Raw genomic sequence first — 23469 nt, 5'->3', positions numbered from 1 at the left:
TCCTTTGTCATACGTTCAGTGTTAATCTTATTCTCCTCATCCTATTCCACTTTTCCTCAGCAGAACAGAAATTAGCCGACTGTATTTGCATCGTCAAATACAATGTTTATAGCCTCTAGAAACTTGAGAATGCCATGTAGTATTTTTACTGGTGAAACGTGAAACTCCAATGTTCTTTCGTTTCCTTTCAGCCTAACACTAAACATCTACTTAATTGCCGTTCTTAAAATTGTAACCATGAAACAGAGTGCAGCTTGTATTGAGGCCAGGAAAGAAATGACCTTGGTCTTCCCGAGTGTTATCAGGACTTGGAAGATCTTTGAGTACTGGCATTGTGGGACACATCTAATGACGAGAAATTTAGTGCTCCGGGAAATCCATGTTGCGAGCAATTTTAACAAATTGAAATGGAGTAACAACATCAATGATGCTGCTGATGGTGTATGTTGAAGGTAGGGAACTAGGGATGACTTCCCACGTTAATTTCTTGGTGGCTTCCCTAATGATGACTTTCTTGGTAGGAAGGATTAGAAAGGCTTGTGTTTATTAGATAATTAGATTTTATCTTCCAACGTATATAATTAGTAACCATCTTAGTAGCTGTTGTCACAAACTGTACGTATCCATGTTTGATACTCTTGTTTACACTTGACGATTCATACAACGAACGCGCGTTGTCAAATATTAAAGTTCGTACAAATTTTAGTTCCGATATTAAGACTATGAGAGTATTCTTAATCTTGTCACTGATTTGTATCATAAGAAATTTTCGTATCATTCTAACTTGACGCAGATGTATTTGATGGAGCTTTACTGCTGGTTTCTGTGATCCAGTGTCAAGAGTCCCTACAGAAAGAAAGAAACGCACACGCAATGTAAACAAAGGAAGGAAAATCACAACCTTGTACAATGAATATATACATATAAAACTTTGTCTTCTTCATTGCATTTGGTGCAACCTCGAAAGGGCCAGCAGCCACATGAACCCTCAACGTTCTACCACTTCTACGTACGTAACATTGCTTTCTGATAAAAATTTAAGCTTCTGTATATGACGGTGATTTATAATCCGCGCTAACACAGTAATTTACAGATCAAACCCATCAGACGGTTCTTCTAATCTAGTAATTTACACCAACCGTACCCTACTCTTGCGTTTTTGAACCTAACTGAACCTGACCACCGGCGGTGTCGTTTCCAGTACTATTAGGATTCACATGCTTATTCTTGAGTAAGGCGTTGGCCTCTCTCCACTTGTGGAACTTCCCAAAAAGGACCTCCATATCTTCAAGGGTTCTCCCTTGTGTCTCCGGCAGCATTGTATAGAAGAACACCCATCCGACAGCCGCAATTCCGGCGAAGAGAAAGAATGCTCCGCCAATAGTAATGACCTTGTACAGTGATATAAATGTCATTGAGATTACCCCACTCACGACTCTGTTGACGGCGACTCCGATACTGCACCCCTGAGCTCGTAGCTTTAACGGGAAGACCTCGGAGCTGTAGACCCAAGTGATGGGACCCATTCCGATGGAGAAGAAGGCGACGAAGACTAGAACCATGGTAATGGAGAGCACGATGGCCCACATGACCTTCTCTTCGCTGTGGTCGACGATGGTGAGGCCAAAACCGAGACAGCCAAGTGAGGCTACCATCCCCGCCATGCTGCTAAGAAGCAAAGGGCGGCGTCCTAGTCGGTCTAGAAAAAAAGTGGCGACGAGGATGAAAATTGTTTTGACGGATCCGACGCCGATGGTGGCCAGGAGGAGCTTGTCCTTGTTCGTGATTCCAGCCTTTTTGAAGATTCTAGGGCTGTAGAGAACCACGGCGTCAATACCGGAGGCTTGTTGGAAGAAGTGTATACCGACGGCGGCGATGAGAATGTGACGGACGGCAGGGGTGGGGTGGAGGATGAGCTCTTTCCATACGTCTTCACCGTGGCTGTGTTTTGGGACTTCAACGACGTCTTCGTTGCAGTGTTCAGGGATTCCGGCGGCTTCTTTGATGTCGGCGAGTCGGAGTTTGGACTCTTCCTTGGAGTCTGAGGTTCGGTCGAGGACTCGCGTGGCTTCTCCGAGGCGGCCCTGCATGACGAGCCATCGAGGGGATTCCGGCATGGCTAAGACGCCAATGGCGAGGAAAACGGAGGGGATGGCGCCGACGCCGAGCATGAGACGCCAGCCTAGGTTAAGTGCGAGCTTGGAGAAAGCCCAGTTGGATATGTAACCCAATAAGATTCCGGCGTTGATGAACACCTGTTCAAAGTTTTCGAACATCAATTAGACAATTAGTACTTTATTTGAGATGCTTGCAAAAGGTGAGTTTTATAACTAAAGTTTCTTTAAAAGTCGATTGCTCTATCTAAATGATTTTAAGAGTAGCTAGAAACGAGAATAATTGGCGAAAGAGAAGCCAAGAAAAGACTGGAACAAAATCTTGGGATGGGCGAACGATAAAGATTCCGAATTTGTATATCAAATTTATAATAAAGATCAACTTTTGAGGGCATAATTATGCATGTTGATAATTATTGTAAGAGAAAACTACTAACAGAAAAAAAAACCCACCTTAAATTTTTTTTACACTAGTCAGAAAATTAAGCTCCAACGTAAAACCATATCCAAAAGACCAAAACTCAAAGGAAAGGTGGGTGTTGCCTTGAAACTTTGGTATTTTGTTGGGTAAAATCCAAGAGCATTCTCTAAAGCTTTTCTTGATAAGTGCTTCAAATATTATGATATAACAAACAAGCTAGTCAGAACAAACAGACAAAACCTACCTCAGGGAAAGATGTGAGGAAACCACGAGACGACGCCGGAGAGACTTCGGCGGTGTAGACAGGGGCAATCATGAGGGCATAACCAACCCCGATTCCAGCAACAAACCTCCCGAACATGAGGAAGGAGTAGTTGGTGGCAAACCCCATGAGAAGAGCTCCGGCAAAGAAGATGGCACCGGCGAGGACTATGGTATACCGACGTCCGATCCAGTCAGACGTCCTTCCGGCGGCAGCGGAACCGATGAGGCAGTAGAGATTCAGAATTCCGACAAGAACTTCGACCTGCTCATCGGAGATCTTGAAGTCGTCTTTGATATAGATCGATGCCCCACTCATTACACCAATATCTGTAGTTCACAACAACAAAAATTAGGTACACATGCATATAAAGAAACACAGTTCTTCGAATCTCTCTATCATTTCGAAATGAAGAACTATTAACGATTACTTACCATAACCGAGTAGGATAGAAGTCATGGAAGCCAACATAGCACAGGCAAAAGCATACTTGTTTCTCTTAGGTTTGGGTGCAGGATCGAAGTCCGCAATGGTTTTGACAGATTGGCCGGCGTCAACATTTTCTTCAGCTCTCCGGTCATCCATCTCGTTAATAAACTAGAGATGGACTCGGAGAGAGAGAGATTTGGTTATGTTACTTAACTCACTTGTGTGGTGAATAATATGAGGAGGATGAAACAACTGTGTAGTGGTGTTGGGTTTGAGCAAAGCTAGAAGGAGTGTCGGTATATATAGACCCCAAAACACTGGCATGGTCACATCAAGAAGTGTGATAACTGTCATTACGACTCGTATTCCACAGTGGATCATGAGTCTTGATCTTACATCATTCGTGTGGACCAATTGGTTACAAACTTGATTAACTAAGTTTAAGATCAATTATTTGGGTTTAGCTATTTTGCAGCGCTGTATACTATACATATTCAATTGGACGGTAGATAGAGTGTTGTCCTAAAATGCACGTAGGGTGTGTTTGTGATGGATTATGGCCGCTACACGCCATACAGCGCTGCAACATTAAATTTTCCTCAATTATCTAAGCTCTTGACTAATTAATTTTATTTTTTTTCGATGATGGACTAATTAATTTGGTTACGGCTCATGAGGACATTGAGGAGGGTACAACTACGATAAATATTACATCTGGAATTTTATGAAATTATTATATAAACCCGCTACATATCACACGTGACGTACTCTCTTAATATTATTGATCAATTTTTTATTGTATTTGTGTTTTATTGGTTCTTATATATAAATAAATTTTTGTCATTTTCACCACGTGCATGTTAATTCTACCATGGCGTAATATGATTGGCTGGGTACCACGTGGTGTGTCGAGTACACAGAATAACTACTTCTTCAAGCACTAGTTGACCAGCCGACGCTATTTGATTATTGTACTGTATCTACAACATTAACAAAAAATACAATACTATATGAGACTTGAATTAATACATTACATAATTATAAATTTTCTCCATGCGGCGGAGAGAAAATGACAACTCGTCGAGATCAAATTTAATTTAACTTGGTTTCACTTAGTTTCTTGTTAAATTGAGTGTATTGATGAACTGATCGATCGATGGCCGACTTTGGTACTAAAATAAAACAACACAATTAGAATGACCGTTGTCTTGAGATCGATGTATCGAACCCCGTACAAACCCTCGAATATATATATATATATATATATATATATATATGTACTGTGATTGAAATGCTTTGCAAGAGTTCAATTTAACGAATACGTACATTCATGGAACTTTGTGCTTGATATAAGTCGTATAACAAGTACAGCAACGGCTAGAAATTTAGCATCGTAGGCTTTAATTAATAAACCAAGAAATAATATCAATAAAATTGATCCGGAACACCATGTGGCGCTGACATGTGGTGTACCCAACTAATTATATTACTTCATGGTGTGGTAAACATGTACGCGGTGAAATGTGAAAATATTATTTAAATATGAGTAACCAATCAGAAACAAACACAATAAAAATGGACCAATAATATTAAAGAGATACGTCACGTATACTATGTACAGGGTGAATATAATAATTTTTCGGTAAACATGCATGCGGTGAAATAGAAAAAGATTATTTAAATATAAATAACCAATAAAAACAAACACAATAAAAATAGACTAATACATGAAAGAGGTACGTCACATAAACTATGTACCGGATACATATAATAATTTTTTCAATAAAATTCTAATTCTAATTACTTAGACAGTTATAGAAATGAGAAGAAACTTTTGAAAAAAAGGTTTGGTTTGATTGTGTAGATAATTTCATGAATAGATATAATTCTTGAATAACCGGAAAACATGGTTTGGTTTAATTGTTTAGATAATTTCATGCATCCAAGGGACGTACAGCTGAAATAAATCCATGCATGCAGCAGCGCAGGAATGAGATCCTAATACCATAAAGAACAAACAAGATATAATCTGAACGGATCAATATAATGTAACTATATAGCTATGCTAGCTCGCGGGCTGCTTGGTATTGATTAATGATTATTTACCTGATACTGATGCAAATTGGCTTTTGTGGGTTGTGACCAATGGTCTAAATATCGTTTTACCGGGGATATATCGGTTTTATCAGATTTGCTTATTTTCAATAAAATTTATAAAATTATACTTCAATATGTATCAAATAAATTAAAAAAACGGTACTAAGTAAACTAAAGAAAATAAATACTTGATTTAATGACAATGAAAGTACACGAACGACATCTAATAATAAAAATAGGCATTTAAGAATAATTATTTAGACTTGAAATTCATCATATATATTTAAAATATATAAGAAAAAATGAAAAAAAAAGTAAGGTTTAAAAAAAAAAATATATTAAAAAATTAAACAAAAATTGAGAAAATAATAAAAAAAATCAAAGTTTGACTGATATTTGACCGATATATCGGAGTTTGACCGATATTTGACCGTTGACCGATATAGTCAACCGATATGGCGATATCGTATCGTTTTCTAAATATCGCCAATATATCCGATATTTAGAACACTGATTGTGACAAGATATGATTGCCCCTGTTTTGTTGCTTAAGGTTGATATATATCATCTCGAGTCATCAAAGTGCGCACTCCAAAATCCAAATCGTAACACTAAAATATATTTAGACTTAAGTTGCTAGTAGTTTCTTTAATACGCTTGCAAGGTTTCATTCTAGTCGACTATGTAACTCTACATCTCCGAATTCCATATAAACACTCTCACGAGTGCACGACACTTCTCTAGGTAATGAAACAAAGTATATTATGTCAGATAATTCATTAAGTTGAGAAGTTAGACTGTTAGAGCTTCAATTATTATGTTTTCTCCCAAAAAAAAAACCAAAGGTTAAATCAGTCAAGTAAGTCAACGAGAGACAAAAAAAAAATCATGACGGAATTCTCCATTTTGTAATGAGATGGCCTGGGAACGTACGTAGTCAACAACAATTAATATCCCGTAAATTTATAATTATTTTCTAATTATTGTTCGGAGATATTTAAAGTGGTGGTGATCCGATTATATAGTACGAGAGAGAAAACGAAAGTGTTCGAGTGATTTATACCCAAAAACGTTACCGTGAAGGGTCAAGAGTTGACTTTTTATCCGTTAGGAATCTCAGAATACTTCATTCATGAAAGCCGTAGTCAATACGAATTTGTGGACACACGACACGTCTAAATCAGAGTTCGTTTGAAGAGGTTACAAATCAAAAGCTATTTGGACATTTTTTGAAAATAATATAAATATGGGAATTAAAGAGAAAAAAATGGAGGAAAATCAGAATTCCAGATCGGGTACTATTCACCCGAAAACCTAAATTTTTTCATCCCGAGCGGCCGACTTTGGGCCGCCGGATCTCCGTCGTCCGGCTACCATAGACCGGCGCACCGGTCCTGTTTGAAAGGTTTCTGCGTTCCCTCTCGATTGGTGGCAGCGCCACCCGCCATCTCGCCGCCGTTTGAGAGCGGTGAAGCCCGGAAGTTCCCCCGAAAGTGCACAGTTTCGCCGAACTTCACCTCGCTCTTGTTCGTGAAAAAAGAAAGATGGTTCCTTGCGGTGGTATGTAGATTATAGGGAATTGAATAAGGTGACCATCAAGAATAGATATATTTTGCCTAGGATTGATGGGTTGTTCGATCAACTTAGAGGGGCTACGGTATTCTCTAAGATTGATCTGAGATCCAGTTACCATCAATTCAGGGTGAAGAAGTTACATGAATGCTAACTGGTTTGAGTAAATAGATTTCCATCAGGGTAGAGACCTATCAAGAAGTCTTGATGGAGAGCGTTGATCTTGCATTGAGGGATATTAAGTGTTACAATACTGAGCATTGGATTTTAGTTATGCAACTAATCCAAGTTGAGGCCCAATGAGGTTGAAGTATTGTTTTCAAGGTAAGGGATGTGAAGTCCAAAGGTGGGAGGTGGTTTAACGAAAAGTTTCGAGCATTTCAACATAATTGGTAATGGAGTGGTAGGGTGTGATACATCTTTAATGTGGTGATGCAATTATTGAGTTGAGATTCACATTATGTCGTCATTGCGTTTTAACTTGTTTTGGTTGGGCCATAGACAATTGATGTTATTCATTGTTCTTGGCTGACCAAGAAATTTAAGGTGTTGGGAAAATTACATTTATGGCGTTATGATTTAATTATTTGCTAGATGAGCATTTAATTGAGAATACTAATCTGTCGTGAAATTAATCATTTGTATGGTGTTGAGAATTGGATCGTAGCTATGCCACTGATCCAAATGAGACGTAGTGGTGGTGAAGTAATTCTACTGAAGGTAAGGAATGAGATGCACATTAGCTTAGTGGTGTTTTAACGAATTTTTTGTGATGAGCACATTCTAACGTTGGTAAAGGAGCGGTTGAGGACCGAATTCTTCTTACAAGTACAAGTGGTGTTTAGTGTTGGAGACTTAGAGGCTCAGTTCTCTCCATGCATTAGGTTGTTTATTGTTGGATAAGGAGATGTTAACTCAAGAGTTCAACAAGGGCTAAATTTTACGATAAGGGAGTGATCCTTTAATTGATGCTTGGAGAGCAATTATTTTGGCCAAATGCTTTGACAATTGAGCAGGAGCATTTGGCTTCTCAAAATAATTAGGTGGCCATTAGGGGTTCTTTTTTTTGATACAGCCATTAGGGGTTCTTGATGAAAGTAAAAAAATAATTTTTTAGAGTGGTAGTGCATTGATACTTTTAGGTGAGTCTGGAAGAGATCGTGGACCCAATATCATGTTTCTATTGAACTGATTACTGAACTTATTAGTACTACAACTGTGGGGAAACCAATACTTTAGATGGTGCCACTGAGGTATTTGTATGGGGCCATGTGTCATGCCTTTGAGGCATGCATGAAGCAGGGGAGTATGGTATGTCTCAGTTGTGATCGTGTTAGGATTTGTGCTGGAAAGTCCACGTAATTTTCATGTTCCACTATCAGGAGATAAATATCTTCTTTGTTCGTCCTGCAAATTGTGGCATACCACTCATAGAAGCATGTAGCTGTAATTGATTTACGACCGTAATGTGTCTCTCTTGTGGTGGCCGTAGAGGCTCTCTACTGCCTTGTATGTGTAAGTCGATTCTCTAGTGAACTGTTCGAGAGTAATTCTTAGTCCAAGGTGGTGTTCTGTTGTGGTCGTGGACTCATTGAGTTAAGATTCTTATCGTGTTGCCTTTACGAATAAGGTGTTTGTGTGGACATCATGCACGACAACTTTTGTGACTTTATAATGAGAGGATCATGAAAGAAAAATTATTTTGTTGATTGTAAAGAATGGTAGGTTCGTGATTCTAGCGATGCATTGTGGATAAAGTACGATTTCTTTGAAAACCACTGTCTGTGATGTAAGTAGTAGACATGTGTTAATCATTGGTTTGACTCATGTTAGATGTCGAGAGTTTGCGACCATGCTTAGTGGTAGGGGCTAGCTCATGACGTGAGTATAACCTGTTAATTGCAAGGGAGTGGTGAATTAGACAAGAGGGTATGCTGACGTCTCTATGCTGAGAACATCATTAGATTTCGGGAGGATCATCTATCGATAGTCGAGTTCCATTACAAGCATGCTAACTTGGGTGACTCACATGTGGCTATTAATGTTAGGACATGTGACAGTTGGTCTGTTTGGAAGAAGTTGGAGGTATGGAGTAGTTGAATACTAAAATGGTCCGAGAGACTTGGAAATTTCGGTTTCTAAGACTTGATAGTGACACAGTGTAAACAAAGATTATGTAGTGTTGATGTGGGAGACCAGTTAAACTTGAAACCTCATTGTTCAATAACATAGTAAGATCTATCAGAGAAGAGAAGTCACATGTAAGGTTCATTGAACTTGTTCGAAAGTTGGTGACATTCAAGACAACGATGTCTAGCTTGTCTCCTAAATGCCCTACCGTACAATATGTTCGTTTGAACTTATCTTGCTCTTAAGAGAAGACTGTTAAAGTGGCGCCTTGTGACCATTTAGTTGAAGGGCTCACCTATAGTGGGGTGGTGGGAGTGGGCAGGAAGAGAAGTTGACATCGAGGGTACGCTGGACTCTGCAGGAGCAAGGTTAGAAATTTAGTATACCAACTCCATCGTCTAGCAGGTTCAGATACTTATTATATGCTATGTGCCTATGCTAAGATTGTACATCTTTACACTCAATGTGTGTTATATAAGTAAATTCAGTTATGACTTGTTCGGAATTCGGTTGAATAGTGAAGTTCGTTTCTAGATTTGCCTTACTGTTCACGGGTACTATTCACCAGAAAACCCAGATTTTTCCCTCTCGAGCGGCCGACTTTGGGCCGTCGGATCTCCGTCGTCCGGCCACCATAGACAGGCGTACCGGTCCCGTTTGAAAGGTTGTTGCGTCCCCTGTTGATTGGTGGTAGCGCCACCCGCCATCTCACTACCGTTTGGAAGCGATGAATCCCAGAAGTTCCCCCGAAAGTGCACAGTTTCACCGAACTTCACCTTGCCGGATCTCCCTTCTCCGGTGCACAGTCTCCTTCCATACTACAAACCCTCCAAAAGATTTAACCCAAATCGTTTTGTGCTAGGAGAATCGAAGAAAAGAAATCCTAGGTTTTAAATTGGGGGTTTTCGGTTTTTGTTAAATTGAAGTGTTTAGACTCGGATTTGGACTTGTGGTGAACTAGAAAGTTGTTAAGAATGTCATTTAGATTGTGGTGGAAAATAGGCGGTTTATGAAACAATAAATGTGAACAGTGTTTCATGAAGATTGTTCAACTGTAATGAATCGTCATCTAAGATTTTACGTATCATTTTCTAAATATTTTATCATGCTATTAGGTGTCCGACGAAATGAGTGAGAGAATCGCTCTCATTGTCGTGGAAGTTACAAGCAGGAAATAAGGTGAGTAAACCTCACAATGATCATCATGATCGATGTAGTGTTATAATTATTGAATTTAGTTTGAGTTGTTAACATAGTCGTTGCATCACTAGCTTATAAAAATTATTCTAAAAATATGTTTTGGTTTGAATTACGTGAACTTAATTGTATATGGTTCATGGTAAGTGAAACACTATTTTAATAAATGATTTTAAAAAGGTTTTAGTGATTATGGATTATGGTGAATATGAGTAAATCTCACTATGACAAGTCTATCATTAGCGGTGACTTATATGTTTGAATTATTAAAAAGAGTGAACTGTGACATTTATATAATATAGTGGGTTGTGTATGTGTACGAAAATGGTAAATACGATACATATATATGGGTTTCTATATTATATAATGTTTCGGTTTTATTTCAAATGTGAGATTATAATGTTGTGACTATATTCATATTGTTGTGCAAGAATCGATTGGTTGTAGTACAATAACATGTGTGGATTATTATTGTACGTGGTTTTAACATTGAGTCTTGTTAAAACGTTTTATGGTCTTCGGACGTTGTTGGCACTAATTGAAACCAGGCATTGGCTGGGTGTCGGTTACGATTTAGTTATAGCTCTAGTTTGTCTACTGGTATACTGCACGAGGGGTAACAGATGAGTTGCATGGGTCTCATGAGTACCCATATTTTTGGGTGACATTGGGTAACAAATGGGCTGCCCAGTGTATGTCGGTGTACTGCATGAGGGGTAACAGATGAGTAGCTGGGTCTCATGAGTACCCATGTTTTAAATGATTTTTGGTAACCATATGGGTTGCACAGTGAGTGTCAGTGTACTGCATGAGGGGTAACAGATGGCTCGGTCTCATGAGTACCCATGTTTTTTTAGTGAATTTTGGTAACAGATGGGTTGCCCAGTGTCTGTCGGTCTACTACATGAGGGGTAACAGATGGGTACCTAGGTCTCATGAGTACCCATGTTTTTAAATAATTTTGGGTAACAGATGAGTTGCCCAGTGTCTCATGATTACATATATTTTTAAATGATATTGGGTAACAGATGGGTTTCCCAGTGTCACATGAGTACGTTTGTCTTTAAATGTTATCTGTCATATTTCATTTGTATGTGATGTATGTTATATTGTTGGTTTACTCATACGGGCTGAAAAGGTTACCGGGTTTGTTTTTACAATCCCGGTGCACCAATTTAATGGTGTAAGGGATAGTTCTGCAGGTGGGGATTAACATATTCGGAGGGCTTACTCTGAAGATTTATTTCTTCTGTTTGTGGTGAGAATTGAGTGAAATTTACATTTCCATTGGTTATAATACTGAGGTATAAACTGGTTATGTATTCAAGTCGACTAGGTCGTGCTGTGGACTCAGTTTCGATACACTGTTATTATAAGATGATTTCAATATATTTGAGTTTGTTTTAGAATTATCATGGATTTGAATTCAAATTTTTATCATTCGAATTTCGGGGTTGTGACAAACAAAGAGATATATGAACCCCTCGGGAATCTTTGCAGATCAACATTAGGCTCTTTTACCTGTTCTACGTCTTTCCATTTTGCGCAAGTTGAAGTTTCATCCCTTTTTGTTTGAAGAATTGTGGCGAGATTCACCAATGGCATGTTGCCCAGTTGAATGAAGGTAAACAAGTAAACATACATGGATCATAAGCTCGTGTAGTTTTTTTTTTATACACATAAGCTCGTGTAGTTGTTCTGGGATGCTTGAACACATTTAGCTTTTAGCTAAATGGCAAGAAAATGATGGAACTCCTAAATGATCGATCATACTTCCATCTAGCTATGTTAGATTCTCAGGGGTATTGTCCTAGCTAGATGGAAATATGATCGATTATATAGGAGTTCCATCATCTACCTAGCTAATTTGATTCGTGTCTATGCTAATCAGTAATCACAAAACACCAGCATTTCGATGTAAAGACTTCAGTCTGCTATACTATCACTACTACCTATTGGTTCAGTGGGGACATACATAATTCCGTCTCTACCGACATTATAGGGGACAAAATCAGTCCCTATTGATAGTTGGGGAGCAAATGTATGTCTGTTCCTATTTGTACCATCCCCACTTGGGGTTCTCATACACTTGGGGACGGTTTTACCTGTCCGTGCCCAAAGTTATAATTTTTCAACAAAAAAAAAATTAGCCTAGCACATGCGGCTCGGCTGACGGCTTGATTTCTGATTCTACTATTGGTAAAAGACTAAAACCCACTTTTGGTATTTTCATAAACAGACCATTTCTCCATGGAAAAAACATATTACACTACTCCAACCGTCCATGCATTCCAATTTTTCCCAGTCTTTTGAGATCGATCAGCTAGCAGACTCATCTAAAACCTGAAAATTAGCACAGCATGAAAATTACATCTCAGTAGCAACAACATTCATTAGTTAATCCCTAAAGTAGAAATAAATAAATAAATGTAATAAGTGAGTGATAATGCGCATGTCAGGATAGTAGAAATCATGGAAAACAATCAGAAATAGATTATCCCAACAACAGTAATAAACTTTACATATAACATACCTCATCAGATAAAATGTTGTGCAAACACTATGAAATCTTTCTTCCCTGTTGTGTCCAAATCTGTCAATTGCACATGTAAAGATGTTGCAAACACCTAAATTAAAAGATCACCAATTATATACAAGAATGACACTAAGTGAAATAGATTAACATAAACAATAATTAAGGTCTTCAAGTTTTTATTATTTCAGGATATAAGATGGTAAAGGGGCTCTAGAATGTAAAACATGCAAGTAGAAAGATCAAATATAGGTTTTAACTCACAACATTTTCAAACCAGTCTCAAGCACTAATTTACAATGAGTTACTAACCAAATGGAAACATTCAATACCAAGTAAATTGATCAAAAAATCTAGTCAAACAAAATTCAAGCACCTGAGAAACACGCCCAACATTCAAAGCTTCACAGAATCTAAATTGTAGTGTCAAAGAAACAGCTTTTACTTCTTTCTCCGGGACAACATAGCATGCATAATGCTCACTTTCCAATTTAAAGCCATTTCTATTTGTTTATCACAAAGTCCAACCCCACCAATAACAAACAAACATAACATGAAAACCAACCAGTGTAGCATTACTGAGAGGCTCAACAAATAAATAAAAAATTGCTCACCAACTCTGATGTAATACCAGTTAATCCAAAGCTCTCTAAGCGTTGTCGTCTTGACAATGTCAGTCCATTCAGGAAGCTCAATCTAAAATATACAATCTATAGAATGTCAGTCTATTCAGGAAGCTCGATCTAAAATATACAATCTGAACTTCAAAATTAACAGAAGCTAAGTAATTACAAAGTTTTTTTTTCTAGTGAAGAAAGATATTCTCAAGTATCAAAATCAATAATACCTTGCCGGATATCTTCAGATGAGCCGTATAATGCTCCACGAACTCGTGCAGCAACACGTCCTTCACACTCTTCATCGTCGCTATGCTTCACTTTTCCGAGAGAACAAGCTGCCGTGCCTCTGAGCTTCTAAAACCATAAAACCCATAAAATTTCCCTGCACCAAATCAAAGGCCTCAACTTTTCTTCATAAAATTTATGAAATTAAAACACCAACAAAAGTAAAACCTCAACTAATACCATCGTTGACTTCATCAACGTCTCTAGGGTGAGCTTGTTGTGACAAAACCCGATCCATAACCCAATCTGTGACCGTTGATAGAACGTTTTGTTAAAACGTCTATAATAAACCCTGTAAAATATCATTGTTAGTATAGAATAAGCAGGGATCGTTCAGTCCGGTGAATTGAAGGGAACTCTAAACTTTTAGTGTTAACAAATAACAGGGGGTTTGAGATTGATTATTAACTACTAAAATAAAACCTAAATTATTATTTACATGATCGACTTCTCTTTAACAAACTTAAACCAAATTTACCATTACACCACATAATTACAAGTTCGAACCTATCATGCATTCTAATTCGACCAATTACATACTTTTTAGACACCAATACAATTAGAGACTTAGGGGATCATCTAATCGTGCAAGATTTCAATTAACATTTAGATTGACTTAGGGCCTAATCTAAATTTGCATGCAATCGAATTCAATAACACTTAGAGTAGAAATCAAACAAGATTACATTTAAGCACCAAATCTTTGTTGGAGACATGTTTCATGTATGGCGTCACCCACCATGGTTTCACATGCAAATTTCCAGAATTTTTACCACTTTTAATCAACACAAATCGAACCTACTTAGGACATGATTTGATTTGTGTCAATATGGTTGATGAATATAGCACTCAAACAAAATCTTAGGGAATGCATCCAAGCACTAAATTCATATGCACATATCTGAAAATTATCTAAAAGTATGAGAAAGATGATTAGAACACAACAATAGAAATACAAACTCATTAATTATAGAAAACCATCAATTCGGCAAAGATCCAAAAATCCAATAAAACAATAATCCCACACAAATATCATACTACAATCTTTATAGACAAAGTATTGTAAACAAAATAAAAAACGAACAAACCCGTGGAGATGAGTTGCGAGAATCACACGTTGTAGGAACCTTGGAGTTGTGTCTTCAATGGTGATTTTGGTGGAGATGAAATTTGTATATGGGGGAGAATGGCTTGTTGTTTTGGTGAAGGATGTTTGAGGTAGTATTTTGGTAGAGTTTTGGCTCTTGAATGCAAAGGAGAAGTGATAATATTTGAGAGGTGAAGCCATGTATATATAGAGGAAAGATGGAGGGTTTGAAATTGCTTCTTTCTTCCTATAATAATGTCATGCTTTAATCCCTTAAATCATGGAAAGTTTATTCTCTAAAACATGACATGCTTTAATCCCTTAAACATGGAAAGTTTTATTCTTTAAAACATGCCATGCTTTAATCCCTAAAACATGCCATGTTTTATGCCTTTAATGATTATCTTCTATTTAATTGTTGCATGACTTGGCTCCATCTTTTTTTCTTTAATTATCTCTTCAATCCAATCTGAAAATAAGAAAATAAAATCATAAGTAAGAGATAATTAGTTTCAAAACCTAACAAGAATTCCTAGTCAAACTAGGACTCTAAACCAATTATGCGTTTTAACTCGTGTAAGCACAAAAATGCATCTAATACCGCTCAAGACTCTTACTACGACTCAATGACTAAATAATACAACAATAAGGGCTAAGCAAAGTACAAATTGAGGTAAAAACATGTTAAGAACGTCGCACAAAGTGCTCCTATCAACCGTATTCTTATCAATCTGAAAAATTTCAAAATCTCAGTTAGTCATAAAAATCAAAACTCGAATCCCAAAACGGCGACGTATCAGTGGTGGCGTACTCATCTCTGTGCCCATGGAGGCGGAAGGGGTGATTTCCTCGGTCGTAATAGTTGGAGAGGGAGGCTCGAAACCCATCTCTACAAAACCCACCTGCAAAGTAGATCTTTGATTAAAATCCTTCTTGGATAGATCTCTTCAACAAAAAGAAGCGTAAGTGCAAAATTGAATCTAGGACTTAAAAGATTGGAAGAGTAAGAAGGAAGATCGAGGAAGACGAAGCAGAGAGATTCGGGTATTGATGATTTGGGTTTGAAGGAATTCAATATTAGAGGAGGGAGAGAGAGAGAGAGAGAGAGAGAGAGAGCTGATTTTCGTCGTGGGGGTTATAGTGGGACGGAAGCTACACATATATCTCGCTAAGGCAACAATTGGGCAAGGATTCTGGGGTAGTGCATTTGTTTGTGAAAAAATTAATCCAACCGTCCCTATGACATTATATTAGGACAGAATACAACCTCATCCCCAATGAGTCCGTGCCCATTAGCCAAAACTCTGGTAGTGTATGTACGGTTTGCTACGCTTAATCCTCATTTTGGTCCAAATTATCGTTCAATATAGTTTGGCACTATATATACTTCCCCTACGTTATTTCTTAGGTTTTTGTATATATCTCCTTATCTTCTATGGTTATACACTTATAGTAAAGAGTGATGTCTATTTGTATCTAAACATACACTTCTACGGAAACTCTTAAACGTTGTAGAACGTCTGAAACCCTAATGTTGATGTAAACCTACGTATTATTGAACTCCAGCATAATTATACAACCTGAAACTATATGGGGACCAGTCGACCAGATCGATCGAGTAAGAAAACTATACATTATTATGACAAATTTTTCTGCCACATTACTACCGTTTGGCAACGTAGCTATCATATTAGGGCAAATTATTAAGATTCTAAGTATTGTATTCTCGGACGTCTCATGTCGAGGTAACATTTATTATCAAGCTATATTTAATAAGAACATTCACAAAAATAATACAATTGAAATCCCGCAACAATTGGATTCTGGGTTCCCATCGGAAAAAACAAATGGATTCAGGGTACACGTACACAGTTATAGTGTTATACACATGCACACTTAATTGACTCATCCAAGTCCACCGTATGACGAAGGCACAAACTTCAAGAAGATAACTATAAAAACCACTCGAAACCCTTCGTAATTTGACTACAACCGATGAACGTTAACCAAGTTAAATAATCGTCCAAATTAATCAATCAAATAAAAACATTGGATTTTCTGGAGGTTGCTAGCTATTAGCGGATCGAGTTTGAAAGACGGAAAAAATATCGATCACCCGTTGTCGTCATGCCGGAATATTTTTCTGCATTCTGAGCTGACTAAGAGACTTGAGCTACCACCAGCTACTATAGCTGAACTTCAAAAGCCATAGAGATCGTAATCCAAAGAAGAAGATTGAACTTTGTATGGGTCCAGAAATATTGAAAGGATCGATTTGTTTGACCCATTTGTGTCAATAATTTGGAAATCTCGAGCCACTTGGTTGAATTTGATAGATCATAATCCATCATATCGGTTGGCCCCAAAACGTGCAACTTTGATTAAGCTTCCACCCTTTCTATTTCTCATAGTCATCGAGTTTGATTAATTGGTCAAATAATGTATTAGCTTTCCTAAGAACTTGGTTACAATAGATTTTACGCAAATGACAATTCAACTTTTTCTCTTTGATCTTACTTATTGGATATGTGGACATAGGAACGTACTGTAGACTACGTACATCAAATCATTAATACTGTATAAGGGCCTCCGAATGTACAGTTCTATCCAAAGTTTCCAAATTCATAGATGAAATGATCAATAAGTCCTACTCGTAACTCGTAAGTCATAAGAACGTAACTTCTCAGCCACTAGCGAATGTGTATATGTGGCCGCAATACTTGGCCGCCCTTGCAAGTAGAATATATATATAATGTATTGACCAAAAAAGAATGGGATTCAAAGAATATGTTGCTCTGAATTTCTTTGAAATTGTTTTTATTTTAATTAGATATGCATTTGACTTCTGTGTGTAAAAATCATATCTAAGCTAGAGAAGACAATGCACACTTCCCATTCTCTGATGAAACCCAAGAGTCTTAGCTTGTTTAGTTCTAAACCTTTGTCTCATGGTTTTAAGAAACTTTATTTTGAAAGTGTGGGAACTAATGTGTTTGGAATTAGTACCTCAGCTCTTTTTGGACACAGCCCTCCTGAGGAGAATATGATTGTGTAAAATGATATGGTCAGTGTTGATGATTGTTCGGAATCTTTTGTTGATGAAACTTTTGCTTCTAATAGCATGTTGCCACATGATAAAACTTTGTCTTCCCATAACATTGAAGGTATGGATAATGATAATTAGGGTCCTCCTTTCTCATGCATTTCCAATGTTTAAGATAATTTTTTTGGAATGCCAGAGGTGCTGGCAGTGAGAGTTTTTGTTCTGCTATTGCAGATCTAGTGAAACTGCATAATGTTGATGTTTTAGCTATGTGAACCTAGGGTTCAATTCCACAAGGCTTTTGACACTCTTAGGAACCTTGGTTTCAATGACTTCAAGATTGAGGAAGCTTTTGGCTTTTCTATTAGTATTTGGCTTTGTTGGAACAATCTCAGAACCAATGTTACTTTTCTTACTAGCAATTTTCAATCTATTATGTTAAGATTTCTATTCCTTCTAAAACTGCTTAGATGTTATTTATGGTTTATGCTAGCCCTACTCACTTTTAGAGCTGGTTTGTGGAGGTACTTTGAGAGCTTGGATGATCAGTTTAAGCTCCCTACTATGTTTATTGGTGACTTCAATGAGCTTGTTTCAGGTTCTGACAAGAATTCTGGACCTTTGACTGGGAGATTGGTGGTTTGAGGGATTGGATTAACAGAGCTGGTTTGATTGATATGGGCTTTTCTGGTTCTTGTTATACATGGAGCAACAATAGAGTTAAGGAAAGATTGGATAAGGCTTTCTGTGATATTGATTGGCGATTTTCTTACCCTGATACCTTCATCCACCACTTGCCGAAAACAAGGTCTGATTATTATCATATTCTTATGCAATTAAATTTTAATAATTTTGTGAATGGTAGAGTTACTCCCTTCAAGTTCTAGGCTATATGGGTTTCTCATGGTGATTACTCTGATTTTATTTCAACCACTTAGAATTCTCTTAATGGTGACTTTTCTTCAAAAATTAAGAATTTATCTTCTACTCTGTCTACATGAAATAAGGATATTTTTGGTCATCTTTTTCATAGGATAAAAAAGATTCTTGCAAGAATTAGAGGTATTCAAAAGGCAAGGGATAAGCATGAGAACTCTTTCTTAATTAACCTTGAGGCTGATCTTATTAAGGAGTATGAAACCATTAGGAACCAGGAATGCTTCTTCTGGAAGCAGAAATAAATAAACAATTGGCTCAAGGGTGGGGACATGAATATAATTTTTTTTCATATCACCACTCTTGTTAGAAGAAGAATGATCAAAATTGAGGGGTTGTTTGATGCTAATGGCAAATGGACCTCTGATGCTACTGAGATGAAAGATGTTGTTGTCAAATTCTTTTCTAATCTCTTTTCTGCTGTTGATTATGAATGTCACGACTCTGAAATTTCAACTATGAAACTCGAAAATCGAAGCCATGAAAAACTCAAAAACAATGTCAATAAATCGAAATCATCTTATCGTCACAGCGTATCATTACTGAGTTCATAGTACAACTCAGTCGAATGGATTATTACAAAACCAATTTAAAATTCAAGCATTATATCAAATGGAAATGTAAAATCCTCTCAATCCTCACCACAAAATAAAATAAAGAAACTTCGAAGTCTTCAGAGCAGTCCGTCAATTCTGCTAATCCACACCTACGGAATTATCCCCTACACCATCGAATAGGTGCACAGGGATTGTAAAAACAAACCGGGTAAGCTTTGCAGCTCTTATGAGTAAAACATCAATATAACATGCATAGTAATACGAGAGTAAATACTGAAAACATTCAATGATAAATGTACTCATTAGTCACAGGACGACCCATCTGGTTGTCCAATAATATCTGAAAATATAAGTGCTCATGAGAAATCGGGCAACCCATCTGTTTATCCAATTACATTTATAATACGGGTACTCATGAGACCCAGGTACTCATTCGTTACCCCTCATGCAGTACACCGCCGGGCATTGGACAACCTATTTGTTACCCAATATCCCAAAAATATGGGTACTCATAAGCTGGTAACCCACCTGTTACCCCTCATGCAGTACACCGACAGACAGACTAGAGCTCTAACTATATTGTAACTGTCGCCCGACCAATGTTAGGTTTCGACATGCCAACACGTCCGAAGACAGAAAAACGTTTTAACATAACTCAAGTTAAAACCACGTACAATACATTCATCACATGTTATTGCACAAAAAGACAAGCGATTCATGCTTAAATAAGGTAAATATCAGTGCTATAATTAAACTCATTTGGAATATAGAAATATGACAGTATATAATATAGCAACTCATATATATGTATTGATTTTACCATTTATATACATACACAAACCATTATATCTTATACATATCATTGTTCGATCTTTTAAAATAAAACGTAACCATGAATCACCACAGGGGTAGACTCGTAATAGTGAGATTTACTCACCTTATTTTCCTGAGCATAATTTCCACAATTTCGAAAGAAAATACTTTACTTGTTTCGTCGATCACTTAGATGGGATAAGATGTGATTAGAAACGTTACGTAAAACCTCAAATGTCTGTACAATACTAATGTTTTACGGTTTTTACGAAATTACTGTTCACATAAATACTATTCATGTATTAGTGTACAAGTACATAGTATTTACGTATTTCTATACAAGTACATACTATTTATGTATTCCTGTACACCCATGTGCTATTCCATCGTAAATACTGTTCTAGTAAATACTAATCACCGATTTACTTTTCAGAAAATTACTTTTACAATTATTGTACGTAAATCACTTTACATTTACTGTACGTAAATTACTTTTACAATTATTGTACGTAATTTAATTTTACAATCACTGTACATAATTTACTTTTAAAATTACTGTAAAAAATTACTTTTTAGATTTACCGTACAGAAATTACTTTTTATAAAAATTACTGTTTAGAAATCACTGTTCACGCGCCACCTCCGGCAGCCGCGCGTGGCGCTCACGCGCCGCTCAAACCGGCGCGCGTGGCTTGCCCACCGCCGCCCAAAATCTCTCATTTCTGCCCCTCCTCTCTTGCATGGCCCAAAGCCGCCTCCCTGCACCTCCACAACCGCCCACGCGCCGCCACAGACGGCAACACGCGCCATACAGACGCCGTCACACACCACCTTCAACCACTCCGCTCAAAACTCAACAAAATCATAAACACTCAACATGAAGAATGAAGAACAAGCAGTGGGATCGCCTCTTGTCGGCGAAGCTTCTCGGCGGCGAGGGAGGACGCGTTTAACTCGGAGAAGGGAGAGGCCGAGTTTGCGAAGGCCTAGGGACCGGCGGTGAGAGTCAGTCCGCCCAGAGGCGCGAGATCGGTGGCAAAAAAATTTCGGGAGGGAGGTCGGTTCGAGAGAGAGGGAGCGACTGCGGGGAGAGGAGAGAGAGAAGGGGGAAATAGTTTCTGTTTTTGGAAACACTAGTTCCTTAAAATTTCCTTTTATACTTCTTCCAAAATCAGAAACTAACTTCCGTCGGTAATAACTTCCACATACGATGTCCGATTAGAACGCATAACGTGTCCACGAATTCGTATCGACGAGCTGTACAAATTTTGTGAAGAAAGTTTTCAGAAGCGAACAACGGAATAAAAGTCGACTCTCGCGTCGCGGAAACGTAACGTTTTTCCAATTTAAATTTCCGAAGACGGTTCCGTTTTCGATTTGACATCGTCGTGAAGCGAAAAAAATGCGATTTAATAAATATTCCAAGTTTAATAATTATAAGAATTGATATAATTTGAATCTAAGAAATCGGGTTATTATAATGAAGATACAAGATTTATCATCCCTTGGTTGTTTCCTATTGTCGATAAGTATTGTATGGAGAGAACTTGCAGGGTTGTGACTCTTGATGAAGTTATGAATTCTCTATTTTCCATTGGTGGTCTCAAGTCTCCTAGGCATGATGGTTTTCCTACCATTTTCTATTAGAATCATTAGTCTTTATATTCTGATGATATTTTGAAGATTGTGCAGAATGCTTTTGCAAATTTTATTTTCCATGCAGGTTTAAATTACATAATCATTGCCCTTATTCCAATGATTCAAGGTCCTCACCACATGGTTAACTTTAGACCTATTAGTCTATGCACTACTATATATAAAATTATCTCTAAAATCATTGTTGCTAGAATTAGGCCTTTTATGCAACAATTGATTAGTCCCAATCAGTGAGTTATATTCCATGCAGACAAATCTCTGATAATATTATGATTGCTCAAGAGTTATTTTTCAAATTCAAGAAATCTGCAGGCAAAGGTGATTTTTTTTTGCTTGGAAGGTGGATATGTCTAATGCCTATGACAAGTTAAGTTGGAATTTTATTGAAATGGTTCTTTATGAGCTAAGCTCCCCAGAGCTCTTATCAAGTTAATCATGCACTGTGTGACCTCCACAAAATTTTTAGATCTGTTTTAATGGTGAGTTGAGTTAATCTTTCCATGCCAAAAGAGGGATTAGGCAAGGGGATCCCTTTTCTCCTTACTTGTTTGTCCTATGTATGGATAAATTAAGCCATTTAATTCAGTCCAATGTTGATTTGGGCCTTTGGAAGGCTGTTAGACCTTCACAATCTGTTCCGAAAGTGTCCCATTTATTCTTTGTTGATGACCTTATGCTCTTTGCTGAAGCCTCATCTACTCAGGCTAATATCCTCAAAACTTGTCTTGATCAGTTTTGCTTTCTCTATGGCCAAGCAGTGAGCTACGAAAAGTCCCTCATATATTGCTCACCTAACACTTGTAAGAATCTTGCTACTAGAATCAGTTATATTTGTGGCTCTGCTTTGACTAATGATCTTGGTAGGTATCTTAGTATGCCATTACTTCATGAGAGAGTTAATAAACATACTTATGTTGGAATTTTTGATAAGGTCCAATCTAGACTTGCTAGTTGGAAGAGTAAGACCCTAAGTATGGCTGGGAGACTTACTCTTTTGCAATCTGTTATATCTTCTATTCTTATATATGCTATGCAAAATGCTAGACTTCTTGAAATCCTCTGCTCTAGACTTGATAAGGTGAATAGATACTTTCTTTGGGTGATATTATTGAGAAGAAGAAAATTCATCTTGTTAATTGGGATACTGTGTGTAAACCTAAACCTCTTGGTGGTTTGGGGATTAAAAAGACTACTGACATGAACCTTGCCATGCTTGCTAAAGCCAGTTGGAGAATCTTACAAAATGACAATGGGTTATGGTATTCCATTTATTCTAAAAAGTATCTCCAAGACTCTTGTCTTTTGGATCATCAATTCAAACCTCCTTCAGATTGCTCTAGTACTTGGAGGAGTATTGCTTATGGCTCGGCTGTGATCAGAAAAGGTATTAAATGATGCATTGGTGATGGTAAAAAGGTTATTTTCTGGACTGATATTTGGGTGGGTTCTACCCTCTAATTAATCATGCTTTGCCTTATGCTGATGTTAATATGCATGCCCATGTTTGATCGTTTTGGAATACTCAGGGGTGGAATATTGATATTCTTTCTTCCTTTGTGCCTGACCTGGTGGCTAACCAAGTTATTAATACTCCTACTGGCTTTTTTTGGTTGTGGAGAAGACTCTATTATCTGGAGAGGTACTTCTAATGGTAATTTTTCTGTTAGCTCTCCCTATTTACTGAATTTTGATGTCTCTAATGATTTGAGTCATTTGT

At 37.5% G+C, this 23469-nt stretch overlaps 1 protein-coding gene across 1 annotated transcript; it reads right to left on the bottom strand.

Moving 5' to 3' along the window:
• Nucleotides 1-1009: 1009 nt before the first annotated feature.
• Nucleotides 1010-3477, bottom strand: LOC126781950 (polyol transporter 5-like). Its single transcript, XM_050507081.1, has 3 exons — nt 3232-3477; nt 2780-3126; nt 1010-2255 (listed from the first exon to the last, which is right to left on the bottom strand). The coding sequence occupies exons 1-3, from the start codon at nt 3380-3382 to the stop codon at nt 1146-1148; spliced, it is 1608 nt and encodes a 535-aa protein (XP_050363038.1). The 5' UTR covers nt 3383-3477; the 3' UTR covers nt 1010-1145.
• Nucleotides 3478-23469: the final 19992 nt, after the last annotated feature.

Source organism: Argentina anserina, chromosome 2 (genome assembly GCF_933775445.1).
Source record: "Argentina anserina chromosome 2, drPotAnse1.1, whole genome shotgun sequence".
In the NCBI taxonomy this organism is placed as follows: Eukaryota; Viridiplantae; Streptophyta; class Magnoliopsida; order Rosales; family Rosaceae; genus Argentina; species Argentina anserina.
The sequence above is the reverse complement of the archived record's forward strand: the minus strand, read 5'-3'. Positions and strand labels throughout refer to the sequence as shown.

Excerpts from the sequence above, each read along its gene's own strand:
- LOC126781950 (XM_050507081.1), bottom strand. The coding sequence starts at position 3,382 with ATGGATGACCGGAGAGCTGAAGAAAATGTTGACGCCGGCCAATCTGTC. Across the intron at positions 3,127-3,231 it reads TTCTATCCTACTCGGTTATG|ATATTGGTGTAATGAGTGGG; the intron begins GTAAGTAATCGT and ends TGTGAACTACAG. Across the intron at positions 2,256-2,779 it reads TCCTCACATCTTTCCCTGAG|GTGTTCATCAACGCCGGAAT; the intron begins GTAGGTTTTGTC and ends AACTTTGAACAG.